We start from the raw sequence: 19222 nt of genomic DNA, 5'->3' as shown, positions 1-19222 counted from the left end.
CCTCCACACACTGGGTCTTCTCAAACTGTGATCTTGTTTAACTAACCTAATAAGCTATAAACACATACAAAGACTGCATTGTAGGATCCACACAGGCCTATCATGACCATCAGTCGTGTGCTGCTGCTGCTGTGGAGCTGCTGGCTCTGCAGTGCTCTCTCTGCACTGCATGCAGCCTTTTATTTTCATGAACTGTCGCTTTAAGAAGCCTTTCAGTGCGCAGAGGCGCTACAGCAGCTCATCACATGATTCTTCTCTTGTGACAATCCAGACAGAAAGGAAAAGCCTTTCTCACTTCCAGCTGAGTTACAAGGTGCTGCGATGACAGATTACTGTTGTTTTGGCACCGCAGGACCAACTGTACGGAGGGACATGGAGTTAAGTTAACCACTAACAGACTGACTCAGCCCATTCCTGCCTTCAAACTGGACGTTTGGTGAAGATTTAGGGTTGTTGCGCCGACGGGGACAAAGTTGGCGCATGGAGAGGGACGAAGTTTCATTTTGGCGCAGCGTCTTTTCTTTGTTTTCTTTGTTTTTGTCGCCACTGCGTGTCAACCAGCGCCGCACGGCTCGTCTGGCAACAGAAGACGAGTAATACTTCAAGTCTTGACCGTTTCTGTTGCCGAGTTTGTTAAGTTAAGGACAGAGAAGCAGACAACTTGAGGACGCGTTACGTCGGGTGAGATGGTGGACAGCAAACCACTTCTTCAGGACAGACCTCCCGCCTACAACACCGTCCCCGGGGCTTATGAGTACGGCCCGCAGCAGCACGGCTATGGAGCCATCCCGCAGCCCGCCCCGCCGCCGTACCCGTACCCCGACGGCCCAGGCAAGTACCCAGGTTATGTTGCACTCCACACGGTCACGCGTTCACCAGAGACGACCCGGGAGGGACGAGGGGGCTCACTGTGTCCACCTCAGTCTGCGTATCACAGGTGCTTGTGTTCAGCCTCTGGGAGCGTCAACAAGTCAAAGGTTATATTTTGAACCGGCTTAAAGTTATAAACACCGTCAAAGAGTCATTAGTTTCGTTTATCAGGCGGTCCAGTGTGGCGCATGCGCAGTATGACGATAGCGATGTGTTATTCACTGACCGGTTTTTTGCATAGATTAGAAAATATGCGCTTTTATAAACCCTTTGGCAGGCATCAAGAATAACTGTATAGGAAAACCCAGTCTTCTCGTGGATGATGTTGTTTGCTTATGTAGGTCATGTAGAGGAAATAAGTAATAAATAATTATTCCTTGTAGTAGCTTGAAGTAAAAGTAGCAATTTTATTTATTTTATATTACCTTTATTTAACCAGGCAAGTCATTAAGAACAAATTATTTGCTGGCAAAAGGCAAGAGTCTCTGGAGGAAAAGGAAGCAGAGACACTGAAAATTCTCCATCACAAGTAAAAGTCCTGCATTCAGAATTTCAACAAAGTAAAAATATGACAGAATTAGCAACAAAATGCACTTTAAATATCAGTAATAAAAGTAATTATTATGCAGAATGGCCACTCTTCTGTTATATTATTAGGTAATTATTATTGATTTGTTAATATATTGTTAATATATAAGTGGCACTTTAATGTTATTGCTGTCAAAGTGGGCCTAATTTTAACTATTTTGTGTACTTTTGGTAGTTAATCTGTATTAATTGATCTTATTTTCATAACTGATCATCTGAATTTGAAAAGTAACTAGTAACTATAGTGTGTAAATAAATTTAGTGAAGTAAACAATACAATATTTCCCTCTAAGTTGTTGTGGAGTATAATTATAAAGTAACATAAAATGTAAATACTCAAGTAAAGTACCATAAAATGCTAGTTAAATACAGTACTTGAGTAAATGTACTTAGTTACTTTCCTACACTGTGGACTACCATGTGCCATACTGAGTCTGCAGGTTGTCATCGCCTGAGCAGGTCCCCTCAACTTGTATGAGTGCTAAATAACATTCAAAATGTTTCCAAAAGTTTTACTCACAAAATGTGCTTAAAGTATTAAAAGTACTCACTGACATATTATTATATGACAGTATCATATAATGTTAATACTGATGCATCGCTGTGTCATTTTATGTTTTATACAGTTAGGCAGTTTAGTTCAGTGGCTGTCAAAGGTTAGGGTGGATCCCCCTGCAAAGGATCACAAGATAAATCTGAGGGGACAATTTGTACTCGTACATTTGACTTTTGTTTTTGCTACTTAAGTGAAATATTAGATAATTCGACCTCACCTAGTCTGTGCTCTTATAGTAATCAACAGAATGTGAAATTTGTTCATGTTGAAGTTTTGGCAGTGTGCAGGAAGCTCTGCATCACCATGTTGAGCTACTGTACTTGAACAGCATGTGTGTGTTATATGTGAAGGAGGCAGCCTTTGTATTAGAGCTGCAGTGAGTGCAACAAGGAAGTTATACAGTCCTAAAACGAAGCTTCATTTCTTACAATTGCATGTAATTTCCTGCCTGCTCAGTCAGGTGGTTTTGGTCCTCTCTGAAGATGACAGTAGTATGTTGCTGCAACTGAAAGGGATAAGTGTTATTGAATAGTGTATTAATAAAGTCTGTAAAGTAGAGCAGCAATGGTTAATCAATTAGTTGTTAACAATTAAAGTAATTGCAAGCTATTTTGATAATCGATTAATTGGTTTAGCAAAATTTAATGAAAAAAGTTCAAATTCTTTGATTGCAGGTTCTTAAATCTGAATATTTTCTGTTTTCTTTAGTCTAAATCTGAATATCTTTGAGTCGAGAACATCATTTTGACCTTTTGGGAAACACTCATCAACATTTTCTGACATTTTTAGACCAAATAACTAATCGATAATTGTGAAAATAATCAAAAGTTTAATCAACAATGAAAATAACTGCAGCTCTATCGTGTTCTGTCAGAGTTTTATTGTCCCTCGCGGGGTCCTTATCAGACTAAACGTGTTGATAAACGTTTCTGAGAAGTTTGGTTGTGGTATCAAAGTTCACTGTGTCACACAGATATCACTGCAGATGTACACAGGTGGGAGAAAAAAAATCAATATGGCCCGAGAGTGAAATGAACAGTGAATCGTTCTGCAAACACAGCCACACTCTCACTTTCTCCAGCCGGATTTTGGTTTTAGAAAATAGATTATAAGACATGCGAGGTTGTTTGTTAATGATTGAAACTTCCTTGTAATTACTGATAGAGAGATAGACGCCCCCAGTTTGAAGAAGCAGCAGGAGTAGTGGTGTAGGAAGCTAAGTAATATACTACTGTGGACAGGGTCAAAATGTGTTCTAAAAAAAAAAGAAAAAGGTCCCATAATATGAGTTAAGTATGTGCTATATTTAGGATATATTCATCAGTTTTCCAATAGGAAAATGCTGCGTATATAAGCCAAATATCGCCCTTTCCAAAGCAACCAGACTCCTTCGGCAAGAGAAGAAATATTACCTTGGGAGTTGCTGATCTAGTGCTGCCTCCTTTGGTTATTTTGTTTGTGTTATTGTGTGACTTCTGTGAATACAGACTAGCCATTTACAGCACTGAAGCCACACAGTAACACAAGCTAACCATTTTAGGCAGTGGTCATAGAAGTATGATAGAAACTAGACAGGGCTTTTCCGCCCAGCCTTGTCTCCATTTTTTTCCCGGTGGCTGTGGTGTTGCAGCAAGAAATTCCCCTGCAAGCCAAAAGCTTTTTCCCCATAAGCCACCATTATAAAAGAGACGTTTGTTAAACTGCTGACAGGACACCTCGAACTGCAAATAAGGTCAATTATGACTCATTATGTGATGAATTGTGAAACTTTTCTAGAGCCAAGAAAAACGATTTAAAATTCAGTGACTTCATCAGCATTTTAAGTCTATGGGCCAAGCGGGAACTTGTGGGCGGTGGTAAGGAGGGAAACACTGCTGTGCATATTCAGTTTCTTTATGCTCAGGAAGTAAACCAAGAAACTAGAAAACTCTTTTGGAGCATATGGAAGGCTAGCAGTTCTCATTAAACTGAATGGCCACCATCTTTGCGTGAAAATAAACTAAATTCACCCTACGCTTAAACTGATTTTGATTTTTTGTGGCTAAATCATGTCTTGCTGCTGACCCTGTCCACACCAGTACATTGCTTAGCTTCCTGCTTCTTGCTTCTCTAAACTGGGCACGTGCCGTCTGCCATCTACTTTAGGAAAGCTTAAGTAGCTCGTACTACTCCACTTAAAATAATCTTAAATATCCCTTTAACTCGACTTTAAAATGGCAAGTACCGACTTGCACAACCTGCAGTGTCACGTCCTTTCATTGTATCAATACTTAAAGTAGTTTATTACCTCATGTTTTGTTCCTCTCTACTTCAGTACTACCTGACTGTGTTGCTGAACGGAAGTGCAGTCTCTGGTTTTGAGTGTGTGTCACTGCTGAGTCTGCAGGGTCACAATGATAACAAAATCATTTGAGTGAAACTTAAAAATCACAACATGGGATGTTAATCTGGCATAAAATTACACGTGTATATATAACATGAATGCCATCTCCTTCTGTCAACCACAGGATACCCATCAGCCCAGATGGGCCCTGCCGTATCCCAGCAGCCCTATGCCGGTACTTACACCATCATCCAACCTTCTGTAGTGGTGGTGGGAGGCTGCCCCGCCTGCAGGTGAGGACACACACATACAAACATACATATTGGAGTGTGTATATTCTATAATCTGTGGTCTTACTTCTGTCTAAACTTCACTCAGTATTGTGATGTCAGAAATATGGTTTATTTTATTGACATTTGTTTCCAGTGAGAAATGTGACTGTTGCTGCTGTAAAAGCAGCATTTATGTGAAATATCCAGTTCTAATCCTGTTCTGAAAAAAACAATTATTTTGTAATGAAAAGGAACCAACAAAAGTACTCTTAAAGTACCAGCTCGATAAGCGGTGCTGGTAAGAGTGGTAGTATTAATGAAATCCTACACTCTTAAAGGGTTCTTCATCCTGTCCCCATAGGAGAACCCATTCTGGTTTCTGGTAGAACCCTTTATAAAGGTTCCACTTTGAAACCTTGGAAAGGTCTACCTGGAACCAAACAAAGAATTATGCTGACAACAATCTGTTAAAGTTTTCACCCAGATGAGTGGTTCTACAGAGAACCCTTCTATGGTGTACTGGTTCCAGCCAGAACTGTGCCTGTGGGTTCAATCCAGAACCCTTCCAACTAGTAACAAGAACGCACCATGAAAGTTCTACCAGGAACATTTTTGTATTGCAAGGTTTTTTTCTAGAACCGACCTAGGGGATTATACACAGAACCTTTTTATGTTCCAAGGGTTTTATCTAGAACCCACCAAGGGGGTTCTACCAAGAGTTTTATGTTGAGCAATGTCAGGCAACATTTTTGTATTCCAAAAATTTTCTGTAGAACACACTCATTGGGTTCTACATTTTATGTTACGGTACAAAGAACCCTTGACGAAAGAGTTCTTCAAGGATTGTTGAAATCCTTGAGGGGTTCTCTGGATAAAACGACTGAATCCTTAGTCTTACAAAGAACAGTTCTTCTTCAAAAAAGGATTCTTCCGAAGCTAATGGTTCTGCATAGAACTTCAGCCCTTCAGTAAGAACCCTTATTTCTGAGAGCGTGATGATATCCATCCCAGCAGAGGGATAATATGGTCACATGACGTCACATGAAGTGTCCTACATACATCAGGACACTGATTTACAGTTTGTACACAGAGAGCAAATAAAGAGAACAAGTGAAATGAGACGAATGACGCCCACCAATGAAATGAGACCTTTAGATGAGCACGTGGCTAAATATGAGTGTCCCATGCTCACTGTGACTAACTGTGGTTTCTGAGCATAGTTCCTGTTGAGGCTCGATTCATCGCTTTCTCTCTGTGTGTCTTTATTTGCACGGTTATATTTTTACCATCTGTGCGTGAGTCTTCGTCTGCGCGTGTGTTTTCAGACCCACAGTGTGACCTGATATCAAGTGGACGTGACCTTCATTTTTGGAAGACAGTTTTATGTTGGTTTCACTGTGCTTGAGTCAACATCCTGTCAGTCAGATGATTTTCAGCCTCAGACATGTGACGGGGTTGGTCAGGTCACACCGAGGCCCAAGGTTGTTACAGGACACAGTTCACAGGAGCAGCAAATGGAAATTCGACGTGCTTCCACCCAGTGGTTGAATTTGAATAACCAGACGATGCTGTATAAGCTATTCCAGGAACTACAGGAATCTGGTTGTGTAGCTTTTAATTTCAGAGCAGTGCATCAGGATGGTTTATTGTCATGAAGTGAATGATTACCTCGTGAGCGCAGTTCTGTTTGAACTGAAAGGTTACAGTATTATTTTTGTTCTTGCTTAGTAATCATCATGACTGGCAGTTTCTGAAACTTACTGTATTGTGAAATTACACAACGGAGAAACCTCAGTCTTAAAGGCTGAGGCTGACTGACTCCACTCTGTAATTAGCCAAGACTGCAGTGTCTTTCCTGTGACTACAGAATAAAAACCACAGCAACGCTTTCTACACAGGTCAAGACTGTAATGCATTATAAGCAAATTCATAAGACATTACAATACATTTATAAAACCTCTTATAAATGTTTAGAATGCTGCATGAAAACCTATAATAAGTTTTATAAAGTATTATAAGTAGTGTACATAATGTATCATAAATACCTTTATACCTTCATGCCAAAGTGACAACAGTGTCCTGGGTTAGACAGCACATTATAATTAACATAACTTTAGCCACTTATAAAGACACAGTTTCTGAATTGGAACACTTTATACAATTACTAATAACCGTATACTTATCCCATCACTTTACTTCAAGCTCACAATATCATGCTACAGTGTATTATTGATGTTTATAAGACATTATTTGAGTAAAGAAATATAGAATTTATAATCACTTATGATGTGTTTGAGCAGTTGTCTATATAACTGACCACAGTTAAAGCAGTTATAGTGTGTTATAAGTGTCCGTTGTCACTTAGGCATGAATATATAAAACATTATAAATGCTGAACTTAATAATATTTTATAAACAGTCTTAACATGCATACATATTCTAGACATGGTTTGCTATGCTCACAATCTGATTTATTGTTTTGCTGTTTACATTATGCTTTAAATGTGATATTTATCAGATTCCAGTGTGAACTGGTCACAGTCCTGAACTGACCTGCACGCACAAAAGAACAATAACAAAGACGTCACATGCAGCACGCTGTTGTATGGAATAAACATGGAGACCATTAAAGTGAAGGATTACGGTTTCATTTATAAGTTGACGAGCAGAGGAAGCCAATGAATTCATGACCAGATGATAATGAGGATGAGGCAAAGAGAACCATGTTTTTGTGGAGCAATGGCTGCTACGTCTGTGTGCCAGTTTGTGTGGACACGAGTCAGGAGTGGTGGGATTGTGACGAGAATAGCTTCGCAGAATAAGATGTCATCCAAAATTTTAGGATGCCAACGGCTACTGTTAACTACATCTGTCAGCGCCTCTTCACAAGAGTCTTTCGAGAGGCGAGTGAGTCACGTAAAAGTTACATGAATTCTGATCTGACTGTTCAAACTGAGGTCTGAAGTCATGGGAAAATGATCTGATTCACATACGAGCAAAAAAAATCATTTATTTGGGCCACTTTTGCCTGTAGTGTGAATGTAGTTATGGAAAGGGTTACCAAAACCAAAACCTTAGAAATAACTACATGACAGCGCTTACATGCTACTTCCTGACAGTAACATCCAGTAAGTTGTGTAAGTCTGGAGTATGTAAAACACTCAGAAGTGTCTGGTACAGTTTTAGTCAGTATTTGCATCATAGCCGTGTGACCTCTGTCAGTGAAAGCCACAGTTACTGGCACCAGTGTTCAAATACATTGTGCAAATACAAATACTTGTGACATGGCACAGCAGCACGGTGTGGTGTGGTGTGGTGCCATGGTAGACCAAACTGTGTTTGCCGACAATGCAGTGTAAGCAAGCCTTTTTTAATAAGGTTAAACACAGTTCGTCACTGCAGCAGAATCTAATATGATCAATGCAATTAAAGCCTATTTATTAAGATTAGTTCTGTTTCATCTAAACCCCCAAAAATCCAGAGTTACGTGACACTAATAGCATTAGAAGCAAGTGCTTTCCCAAGTAGCTTTTCATTTCCCGTCTCGTCAGGAACGAGGTTGATGCTTTTCATTTGTTAATTCCTTCTCAAAGCCTCCAGCTGATTTACTGGCCACGCTGGTCGGCGCGGTGCGGTCATGAGACCACGGTTAGCACTTTGTTCACCGTGACTCTGGATGAAAGCTGCTGCCTTCGACACACAGCCTTCAGAACTAGTTTTTTCATGTTCTCTTGAAAACCTCATACAAAAAAACAGTGTACTCCTCTCCTTTCAACCTTTTTGCAGTAAAACTATTAAATATCATAAGCCAAATACTTAACAACCATTACATCTTCCACACAAAAATATTAAAGATATGGAAAAAGTTAATGTTTTGTAGATGGTCTAAACAGTCTTTCACATTAGGAGAACTAGATTTCTTCTGACTTAAAAATAGAGAACTATAGAATGTTTAATGATTTTCTTTCTTTGTTTCTGGGGTTATGAAAAGAAACTAAGAAACTTGGCGATAAAAGGGCCAGACTCAAACTGAACAGTGTCGTCTTGATGGTTGTTTACTTTGAAATGTCAGAGCATGGCTCAGATTGGAGATAATAACTACAGATAAGCATCCAGTAAAGTTTTATTAGTGTAACAGAATTACTGGTACTGATATGTGTCAGTACTTTTGAACTGGGTCATGACGGTCACGGGGCACAGTCATAAACATTGTAAAATGAGCAAAATGTGTTAAGACTCTAGTTTAAAGCCCGGAGTCTGTGTAACAATAAACTGCACAATTATATTGCCTCTCTTTGTAGCCATTCTGTGTCTCTTTGTAGTCATTTTGCATCTCTTCATGGTTGTTAAACCGTCCAAAAAAAAATATTCAACAACGTTTGTTGTGATTAAAATCCTGTGTGTGTCAGTATTTCTGTAATGTCTGTGCTCCTCCCTAATGCTTTCTGGTGTGTGTGTGTGTGTGTGTTGTAGAGTTGGTGTCCTGGAGGACGACTTCACCTGTCTGGGGATCCTGTGTGCCATCTTCTTCTTCCCCCTGGGGCTCCTCTTCTGCTTCGCACTGCGTCAGAGAAGGTGTCCCAACTGTGGCGCCACCTTCGGCTAGAGGGACCAAACCACAACTCTCACGCACCCGCTCGTGCTCCCATGCGTACACACATCTACACACACATAATCCAGCATTTTTGTGTCTTTTATTTTGTTATCTTTTCTTAATATTGCACATATTGCTGTTGCCATTATGTTATGTACAACAAATGATCAAGATGATATTACCATGAATTATGACGTGAGTTTTTTTTATTAGAGGCACGTATAGAAATCTATTTTCATCTGCTAGTTGAGGATATAATCTAGCGTAAAGTAAGTGTCCAGCTGTCGTCAGTGCCTTCACTACATGCTGAGTGATCATCAGAGATTCCATCAGTCATGATTTCTTCTATAGATTTAGCTCAGTTATCTGAGGATCTGAGCAGATTCCTTTATGTTTCGACAAGCCAGAATTAACTGAGGCACGTGACATTTTTGTGCCTGAGTTTCTGTTTTCTTTTTGGTCTTCGTTGCCATGCTGCATTTTTTTTTTGGTTAACATTGTGCTTAAGAACATTGTAGTCACCACAGCATCCTTGTAGATCACTGATATATTAGCTTCTTCCAGAAACGCAAACCTTTTTTTTTTTGGCTGTGTCACATGGAATAACACATACAACATGTTTAAAAAAAAAAACAAAAAAAAACGATCTTTGGACGTGAACTGTCCCGGCTGGAACAATGGACTTGCCTCAGACAGAAAGCCTGCACCACTTTGTCTGTTTTTGTTGATATTATTTCTTGGGGCCATATTTGCACTGACCGTTTGTTTGATGATTATTCTGCTGGGTTGTGCTTTTCCAGGGCCAATGCAGACCTCAGGTACATACAATCTGAAACGCCCTCGACTTTACAACCTCAATCACTGTTTGACTTCAGACTTTTACCTACTATAAGAGGACTCTTTATGTCAAAGCTCGGACTCCTCCTTTAATGTGTGGCGTTCCGCTTTGAGGAAGCATGCTGAGAGTAAAAGCTGAAGGAATCTCTCAATAATGTGTATAATCTCTGGATTTTTATCTTAGTACTGACAAGTCAAGTCACCCTGCCCCATTCCTCCCAACCAGACAATCAATCGAGAATGTCTATGTCCTTGTATCTGCAGTATGTCCATGTCTATGTCTTCCATCACAGCAAGAGGTTATAAAACTGTCCATGGCAGAAGAGAAGGAGAAATAACTGGGTGGGAGGTATTTAAAAAAAAAAAAATCTTGCTTTAGAAAACACACTACGCACGCTCGTATGATTGAGGTTCTTACTTTTTATATGAGTTACTGTAATTAAAAATGAATCCTACTTACTGGCTTGATTTGATTTTTTTACCTTTTGCAAATGCATGGACATCACTTCCTGTAAATACATGAAGAAATATAGTTACTTTACTGTGGAAGCCCATTTCTGCCAATGTGATAAGAAAAACAGACCTTTCTCAATAATAATGTAGTATCTTTGAATAATAACTCGAAATAATGGAGTGAAAATCTAAAAATAATGAGAAACTATCAAAATGACTGATATCTTAAAATGAGAACCTTTTCCAAAATAATGACTGAGTAGGTTACAATAATGAGAAACCATGAATAATTTTGAGTTTCTCATTTGAATGACTTGCAGGATCTTTATTTTCTCATCAAATATGCAGAAATAAGCTTCTATATTTTTCATATAATAAGAGCACTGAGTGAAAGACAACAAACTAAACAACACGTTGAAGAAATAAATCTTTATTTTTCATACAGCAAATTCTATTAAGGGTGTAATGAGTGGTTCACACTGTGGTCTTAAAATGCCATGTGTCACCATGATTCACATGATCATGTGAAGATGAGGCGACTGTCACAACTCATGTTCACAATTTAAAGAATGCAACAGGTACATGATACTTGTTTTTACAGTAGGTATGTGTGTCATTAAGGCAAAAGTCCTGTCTCCACGATGGTCTAGCTCTAAAAAGGTTAAGTTGGATGGCAAAGGACAATATTTAAAGCATCCGTTGTACAAATGTCTATACAAAAAGGATGAAGATCACTTGTGTGCCTTTTTGGATGCACCTCTTCCTCGCATCGGGGGTCACCAGCGTCTTAATATCACCACCAAGATGCAACGTTTTCATGAGGACCTGAAGGTGAAATGCAGAGGTCCTCTACAGTACATTCTTTTACTGTCCTATGGCAACAGAAAAGATTCCTAACAGTCATTTGGACGATGAACAAGCAACATCAACGGTATAAATACATTGCAGTATCTTCTTTGACCATTTTTATTAATCCATTTCAGGTAAGAATGTGGTCATTTAAATATCATCACCACAAACAGAAGGACAAAAATAGACATGGAAAATATATTTATATATCTTAAATATATGAGCATCTGTTCTGTAAAATAAAACGGTCCCAAAAGACTTCCTTAGAGAGTTTGCAGCAGTAAGAAGGGGATCCCAGATTCAAATGGCATTTTTTTTTTCTCTCTCAGTTCTGGCCAAGTTTTGTTTGGTTGCATCCAGACCAGGAGGGGCTGCTGCATGTCCTCGGACAGATAACACAGGATGGTGAAGGAGAGCTTGTGGGAATCCAGGGTGTGTAGAAATGTAGAGAGATCAGATGACCGGTGCTGAGCGGTCATTGGTGACCGTTGGACGTAGTCTGACTGTGGCGAATGGGTTTCCTCCCCTGTGGAGAAATGCAGCAGAGATGAGTGGTGAGTGTGTGTCTGAGTGAGGGGGAAAAGCAGACGATCTTGTTCAAGTTCTTAGGGGACTTACGCGAGGTAAGCAGGAGGAGGTCTCGTGATGCCGTTAGGCTGGGTTGTCTGTGGAGAAAACAGAAAGAAGGACTTAATCACGCCTTCTGATGCAATGCCTAAATCAACCCCAGATGCATTTACATCTGTTTGATGCACAGTAAAACCAAACACACACACACACACGCATAGTTTAGGCGGCTGAAGGATTGGACACACTGGATGAATGGATGGTGAAAGGCGTGGGAAAGACGGCATGCTGTGTCCCATCACGGGACAGTGTGAGGAATCTGGACCATCTGGAAATTCAAGCCTGTTCTTCATTCAGGTGCAGAAAGTTTTCTTATGATGAGACAAAGTCAGGAGGATGGATGAGGATTTTGTTCAAGACAGTAGCCATTTTTAAAATATATCCTTTCATTTAAAACTGTTATATTGCAAGTGGTTTTACCAGGGGTGGAAGTAACTAATTACAACTACTCAAATTACTGTAGGTCTTTGGGTACTTGTACTTTTATGAGTAGTAAGTCTGTAACTTCAGTCATACACAAGTACACATTGGGTAACATCAGTGGGTAAAAAGTTACTAATACTCTGATTAGTTTTTGTGAAGAATACTTTGTTAAAAAAAAGACATCAGTAGTTTTACTTCTAGCTGAGTAATATTTCAGCAATGTACCAATACTTGTACTTGTAATTACTCTTAATTATTACATTATTCCATGGCTATTACTAATATTCATGGCTCTCTTGGCTGATAACACCTTTTAGATGTAATTTTATTAATTAATGAAATAGAAAAATGCATTGGGTTATGTCGTAGATTTCATAATGTGACTGGTATTTGAGAGAGCAACATCATTCAACTGCATTATTTTATAACAATTTTATATTTAATTTTAGCTACAGATTTCTGCAGACCTTTTAGTTTATTGGACTTGTGAGCTCAGGCCTAGGCTGATGCTGATTATCTCAAAATGCCAGATAATCTGCCTGATTAATCACTAAACTCCTTCTATCACTGAACTACACCCAAAAATGCATCCTCTATTACATCACTGAATGACGGCAAAAAACACGTGACCATCCCCACCTGCTGCAAACAGAAAAAATATCCACCTTCCTGTGAAACACGGAAATGTACTTGCTGTCTTTATTCCATTATGTTTTACCTCATTGCATGTTCTAAATAAAAAAATCCAATGCATTTTATTCATTTATTCATTTCATTGGTCTTCATCTTGCCATGTAAAATAAAGCTATTTTAAATTTGCACAAACCCTACATTATGCCTTGAATTGTTTTTGAAAGAGATTTGAAGAGTTTTTTAGACCATGCAGTGAGCCTTCATAAGAAGGACTAAGCACAGTACACTTGAAGTGACAATGAATCCTAAGAGTTAACTCAAGGTTTAGGCTTTCTGACTACACTCTTTTCAAGATGTAGAAAAGAAAAATTCTAAAGTTATGAGTAACAAACACATAATGTCCTATGCATTTATTTTGTATTATCCAGTCGTTGCATCTTTCTGGCAGCAGGTGGCAGACTGGTGAGCTGAACAAGCAGTGCCTTTACTCAAATCCCCTCTAAACATAATTTGGGGTTTTCAGGACGATTAAAAACACACTGCAGAACACTGTTGTGCATCGTTAATACTTGAAAAACAGTTTTGGGGAATTATTATTAATATTATATTCCCTGCAATGGGATGAAATATTTAATTTCAACTGGTGTTGAGGTGATTTTTCATATAATACTGGAAATGTATGCACACATATGTACGTATGTTTGTATCTGTGTGTGTGTGTGTGTCTGTTGTAAAAATTATGTTTGAGAGGCAAGATATACTTGCTGTTTATTTTGAGTCTCGATTTAAAAGAAAATATAAGAAAAGACTCATGAATGACTCATTTCAGCCACTGTTTTCTGAACTATTTGTCTTTGTATACATGCTGGAGATAAATTGTTGATCCTCCTGACAGCCATCACTGTCTTCCACTTATCACCATGCAGTACTGCAGGGCTGCCACTAGAGGTCAGAAGTGTATAGAGCGACTGATGAGTCTGTCTGCAGATTTTTCTTTTTCCATCTCACTGTGGCCACTGTCATTTCCCACAGGACAGAAAGAGTTTCACATCTGTCCTGATGTTTGGATTGCAAATCATGTAGCAACAGTCACGCCACATTTCCTTATCCATGTCAACAGGTCTTATTTATTCTCCAAATAACATTCAGGGTCTGTTTACTTTTGTAAAACCACGACTGCAGTTTAACGTACACTTGAACAACATGCTGAAAACTCAAAGCGTCTCTTCTGTATGTTCTGTGGTCGTCACGATAGCAGAATTTTATTTTGCAATGCTGCAAGCCAAATTTCAGGCAGGACAATAAAGACTGAACTGAACTAAGGTCTTAGAAATTATTTTATAGATTCAGTACCTTCATTAATAAGGTTAGCAGTTTTTAAACATGTAATATTGAAAAAGTATCGGTACCTTGATACTTTTGACAACCTTGTCTGTTCCAGTCTTTAACTTTGAGTATCAACACTCGAGTGCTCCGCCCACCTCCTTCCTTCACACTGATACTCACTTAGGAGGTCAAAACCGTCCGTCTCTTAAACTTTCTCTGTAGATGTCAATCTCTCACATTTCTGTTTTTCTCTCCGTCTCAGCCCTTTAAATATATTCATTCCTGTGAGTCGTTATCTTTTCCTCAACACAAAGCACCAAACCAGTGAGGGTGCATTTTTTCTCATGGTGACAGTGCATTCCACGGTAAGCCCTCCTCCCCCGGCCCTCCTGTCTCCTCTCCCCTTCCTGCCCTCCTCTCACCTTTCTCTTTTTCTGGACCAACCTGCAACGCTGAAAAAAGTTTTTTTTCTGATTATGTCACAAGAATAGTCAAAATAAGAAATATTTTTGGGCTTAAAAGGAGAAATATGTAATATATTTACTGCAATGAATCATAAAATGACCATGTCATCAGAGAACACGGAAACATGGCAGGTTGAAAGCTACAGCCTCGGTGTCCTCCTTTGAAAACTCTATTCTAGTGTGTATTTTCAGAGCAGCTGGCTTTTGTTTTCAGGATAACAGGCTTAGCTTTACACTGACAGACAAATGACAGTTATAAACAGCTGATCAACTTACAGTGTGGGACTTATCATCACTTGTTACTGTCAAATTATAAAGTTGTGCTCATCTTTTGCGCCTGCAGTGTCCCTGCAGCCTGCCTGAGCTTCCTCGAGTCTGAGGAGGAGGGGGTGCGTGGGACTCAGTCACTTATATGCCTCACTATTGAACTGTTGTACTCATTTTGAATGCACAATTGTTACATGTTGCTCCTTTAAGATAATTCGGATTATTTGATTTTAAACTTTTTAAGGTCCTGCAGAAACCCTGAATGATATATGACAAAAAAAGAAGGAAATCCTCACATTTAGTTTAGTTAGTCAAAAAGTCGACTAATCATGTCAGCTCCAGTGTTTTTTTTGCATATTGTTGGAGTGTAATTTTTACAAATTCATCAACTAATAATAAACAGAAGAAAAAAACAACAATAAGAGTAAAAGCACAAAAACTGATACAGCAGCACACATATCATACTGACAATAATGTTCATGAAAATTGCGGCCAACTAACCCAACACACCAACACACAACCTCAGCCACCTACTATAGACTACTGTAGCCGTGGAGAACTTTTTCCCACACACAAGTCTATTCTGGGATCTGTGCATGTGTGTGTTTTGAGCAGCGTTAAAGAAGCAGTGGTTTGTGAGTCGCGACAAATGAATGGAGGATAAACATCCCTGGAAGCGACCCTTGTTTACCCTGGAAGCGGAGGGAGGGACAAAGCCGAGTGGGGGAGGGAGAGGCATGCATTGAACGATGAGTGTGCAGAGGTGGAGATAAACAGACAAATATCGACAAGAGGAACTGAAAGACGTGAGGAGAGAGCGACAAAGAGGGAAGCTGGGTATCGGGTTCACCCAGAGTGGAATTCCATCATAATGCCGAGTCTGAGGGGAGAGACGTCTGCTGGGTGTAGACTGACAGCAGAGATACAGACAAAGGCAGACAAAGGCAATCGTTGGCTCTACTACTGTACGTTTGCATGACTGTGGTCCAGATGAGTGGTAAATAATGAATACTGCAGGGGCAAACAGAGAAAAGTATCTCCATTTACCATCTGACCATTGAACCTCTAACTGGGTCAAACATCACAACCCACCAGAATAGACACATTGGCCATGTGTGTGTGTGTGTGTTTTGGTTGTGTAACTTCACTGTTTTTGGATTCTGTTGCCAGTCTAGGCCTTCCACGTGGTTATAAGTAGAGCTGTACTGAGTAGCTTGAAGCTTCATTTGTAATGTTAGCATTCAAATTCTAAAACAACTTTCAAGCACAGCGTAGTTTTCATTTTTCTTTTTAACTTTTCTCTTTGAAACTAAACTGAAAACAAAACAAAAAAAAGATTCAAGGCACTCTTCGGGCAAAAAGTTAAAAAGCCTTTATTCAGATGGCTATTTCATGATGAAATTCTGAAATTCTCTTTCACCATGAAATAGCCATCTGAATAAAGTCTTTAACTTTTTGCCAGAAGAGTGTCTTGGATCTTTTTTCTGTTTTGGACTTTTGCTTTCCCCACCAAAGAGCACCTTCATTACACTTGTTTGAACCTTCGAGCACTCCAGTCTCGTTCTTTTCTTTAGATACTTTTTATCAGTTACAGGGTTTTTCGAATTATAATATGGGGATTATTTGTCAGGGGCAAGCTTTAAGAAGTTCAGAGTAAGTATTACAAAACACACAACACTTTGTGAAGGCAGTCGACTCACAGTCATGAAGACATCCCAGTCTCAAATAAAATATAAACTGGAAAATTCCAGATAGTCCTGAATTACAAGCAGCTGTCCTAAAACCTGTCCTATTTGTCCCAGAAATTAACAGTTATAGATATAGATCACTTATGCAGGCTATAATAGTTACTACAAAATGCCCTGTCCATGTTTGTAAAAAAAATTACGTCATTGTTACTGACGTGTTTTCATTTGTGTATTGCACCGATCAAAGATAACAGATTGTTGATGTCATTCAATCTGATTTAAACCACATGACAGAGTGCAGACACCTTTAGTTAATAATTATTTCACTGTCAACCAACAACATAAAGTATTTGCTCATGATTACCACAATAGATCTGTAAACATTTAATAAATCATTACACAGAGAGACTGATCAGATATTTCTAGCCGTCTACAAACATCATTGGGACAGTGATTATAAAGTTGCAACTAATTATGTACTTATATATGTAACTTATGTACTATTTCAATCCAAACCATGATGTTTTCCTAAACCTACCCAAGTAGTTTTTGTGCCTGTATTTTTAAAGTCTATCTGGATTCAGCACATTCATTATAGCTGCAACACATAGGGCCACTGACCAAGCCGCCATATTTGATGAGTTGGTACTAGGAATGTGTTATCTGTAAACATTGTGTGGATGGTTAATGCAAAGTTGCGACTGACGTTTATAACACTTTGTGAATGGTTAAAAATACTATGTAGTGCGTCTATAAACATGATTTGGATGGCCATTATAAAGCTGCAACTGATGTTTACAAAACTTTACAAATACTTAATAAATGGCATATAATATTTATATAAGATGGTTATTATGAAGTGTTACCTAAAGGTGAAGTAACAAACAAGGTAAAAAAAGGTTATGAAGTGTATTATATACATGACCTAGACAGCTTTAGGCCAACAGCTAAAACATGAGGCTTGATTTGACTTGCAAAACAGCATATTGATCATATCATCCTGTATGTTCATTTCAGTTCACACGGACCTTCAGGAACCAACTCATTGGTATATTCAGTTCATCAGTCTAGCCTGGGGCTAAGAGGACTTTCATGTTAGCACAATCCTGGCCCCTTCCAAAGTGGGCTAACCCCAGCTTTAGCCTAGGGCTTGCTGGCCCTGCTCCAGAGCAGGGTTACCCTGAAGTTGTGGATTTACCTCCTGAAAATCGTTTGAACCTAAAAGAAAAAATGCCAGTGTGAGACAGGGCTAAAAGAAAGGAGTAGTCATGGAATGTTTTAAAATGTTCACATCGGCTGGTAAACCAACAGACATGTAAGCCTGCAGAGCTAGTAGAAGTGCAGTGATAATTATACAGTCCTGTGCTTAGCTTAACCCTGGTTTAGCAACATGTGTGTTAAAATGGGCTAATTAGCCCACGTTTGCAGTGTGAAAACCCCCATAGTGTGTCTAACATCCCAGTGTGGCTATGAATGTGATGGCTATGTAATGTCATCAACAATCAACAGGTAGACTGGAAAAGCAGTGTCCATGTGATATAATGTGTGTGTGTGTGTGTGTGTGTGTGTGTGTGTGTGTGTGTGTGTGTGTGTGTGTGTGTTCGTGCAGACCGGGCAGGTGCATTTAACCCTGATATACCACAACACATTTACATTTATGCAGCTCTGGAGAACAACACATGCTTTCGTAGAGGAAAACCGCTCGTTTGGTTGATGCTTTGCATGGTATGCAAAAGCATGAGCATTCATGAAGTAATGACTATAGGCAAGTTGGTAAGGGAGATAATATTATTTAATATAATATTCCTGTGCTAACGTTTTTGAGGCTGGACATATTGGAAAAAACTTGCTGCTCAGATACAAGAGGCATCATTCGTGATCATGTGCTGTGTGTGCACTGTCAGACTTCAGTCGCCCACACTGACCCACACTGTATGACAGTGACACTGCCTCTTACTGGAGACGAGACTCCGGGCAAATCATTATCAGCACACTGGGGATTATTGTAACAAAGGCAATCTTCTTTACAGCTGTGGCCTGCTCAGCCTCTGTCTGCAACCCCTAAAACCATGTAAGGATGAATAGAGTCCTTTTTCACCCTTTTTTTTTGTGAGTCAAGCTGGTGGTAGCTTTTTTAAGACAGTTCTAATCATTTTATTTCCTATAACAATAGAGTTTCTCTGTCAATCATAATCTAAGGTGAGATTTCATGGATCAAAACTTGTCCTAGTTTCTATAACCACTTACCCTGTTCAGGGTCACGTGGGGCTGGAAAGGGTCCAGAATGCCCTGGGCGAGAGGCACGCAAAACAGACAACCATGTTTCTACTCGCACTGATACCTGAGAACAATTTAAAGTTTCCAATCGACCTGATTGGGGGTTTTCATACAAGTAAGTCTCTATATATTTGAAAGGCCGTGTTCTACCTTTTCCAGGAAGATACACTCTTTT

General features: G+C 39.3%; 2 protein-coding genes across 2 annotated transcripts in view; one reads left to right on the top strand and one right to left on the bottom strand.

Moving 5' to 3' along the window:
* The first annotated feature begins 207 nt into the window (after positions 1–207).
* Positions 208–10499, top strand: bri3 (brain protein I3). The gene is made up of 3 exons (XM_084744437.1): positions 208–831; positions 4522–4630; positions 9083–10499. The coding sequence occupies exons 1-3, from the start codon at positions 687–689 to the stop codon at positions 9213–9215; spliced, it is 387 nt and encodes a 128-aa protein (XP_084600563.1). The 5' UTR covers positions 208–686; the 3' UTR covers positions 9216–10499.
* Positions 10500–11443: 944 nt separating this feature from the next.
* baiap2l1b (BAR/IMD domain containing adaptor protein 2 like 1b) overlaps positions 11444–19222 on the bottom strand; it is a 49739-nt gene continuing 41960 nt past the window's right edge. Inside the window, exons 13-14 of the mRNA XM_084743993.1 lie at positions 11961–12007; positions 11444–11868 (exon numbers count right to left, since the gene is read on the bottom strand). Of these exons, the coding sequence (XP_084600119.1) occupies positions 11796–11868; positions 11961–12007 (120 nt within the window). The 3' untranslated portion in view covers positions 11444–11795. The remainder of the gene's footprint in view (positions 11869–11960; positions 12008–19222) is intronic.

The sequence above is a fragment of the Lutjanus erythropterus genome, chromosome 19 (genome assembly GCF_056507025.1).
Source record: "Lutjanus erythropterus isolate fLutEry1 chromosome 19, fLutEry1.hap2, whole genome shotgun sequence".
Lineage (NCBI taxonomy): Eukaryota > Metazoa > Chordata > Actinopteri > Lutjaniformes > Lutjanidae > Lutjanus > Lutjanus erythropterus.
This window is presented reverse-complemented; position numbering and strand designations above follow the sequence as displayed.

Excerpts from the sequence above, each read along its gene's own strand:
- bri3 (XM_084744437.1), top strand. The coding sequence starts at position 687 with ATGGTGGACAGCAAACCACTTCTTCAGGACAGACCTCCCGCCTACAAC. Across the intron at positions 832-4,521 it reads CCCGTACCCCGACGGCCCAG|GATACCCATCAGCCCAGATG; the intron begins GCAAGTACCCAG and ends TGTCAACCACAG. Across the intron at positions 4,631-9,082 it reads GGAGGCTGCCCCGCCTGCAG|AGTTGGTGTCCTGGAGGACG; the intron begins GTGAGGACACAC and ends TGTGTGTTGTAG.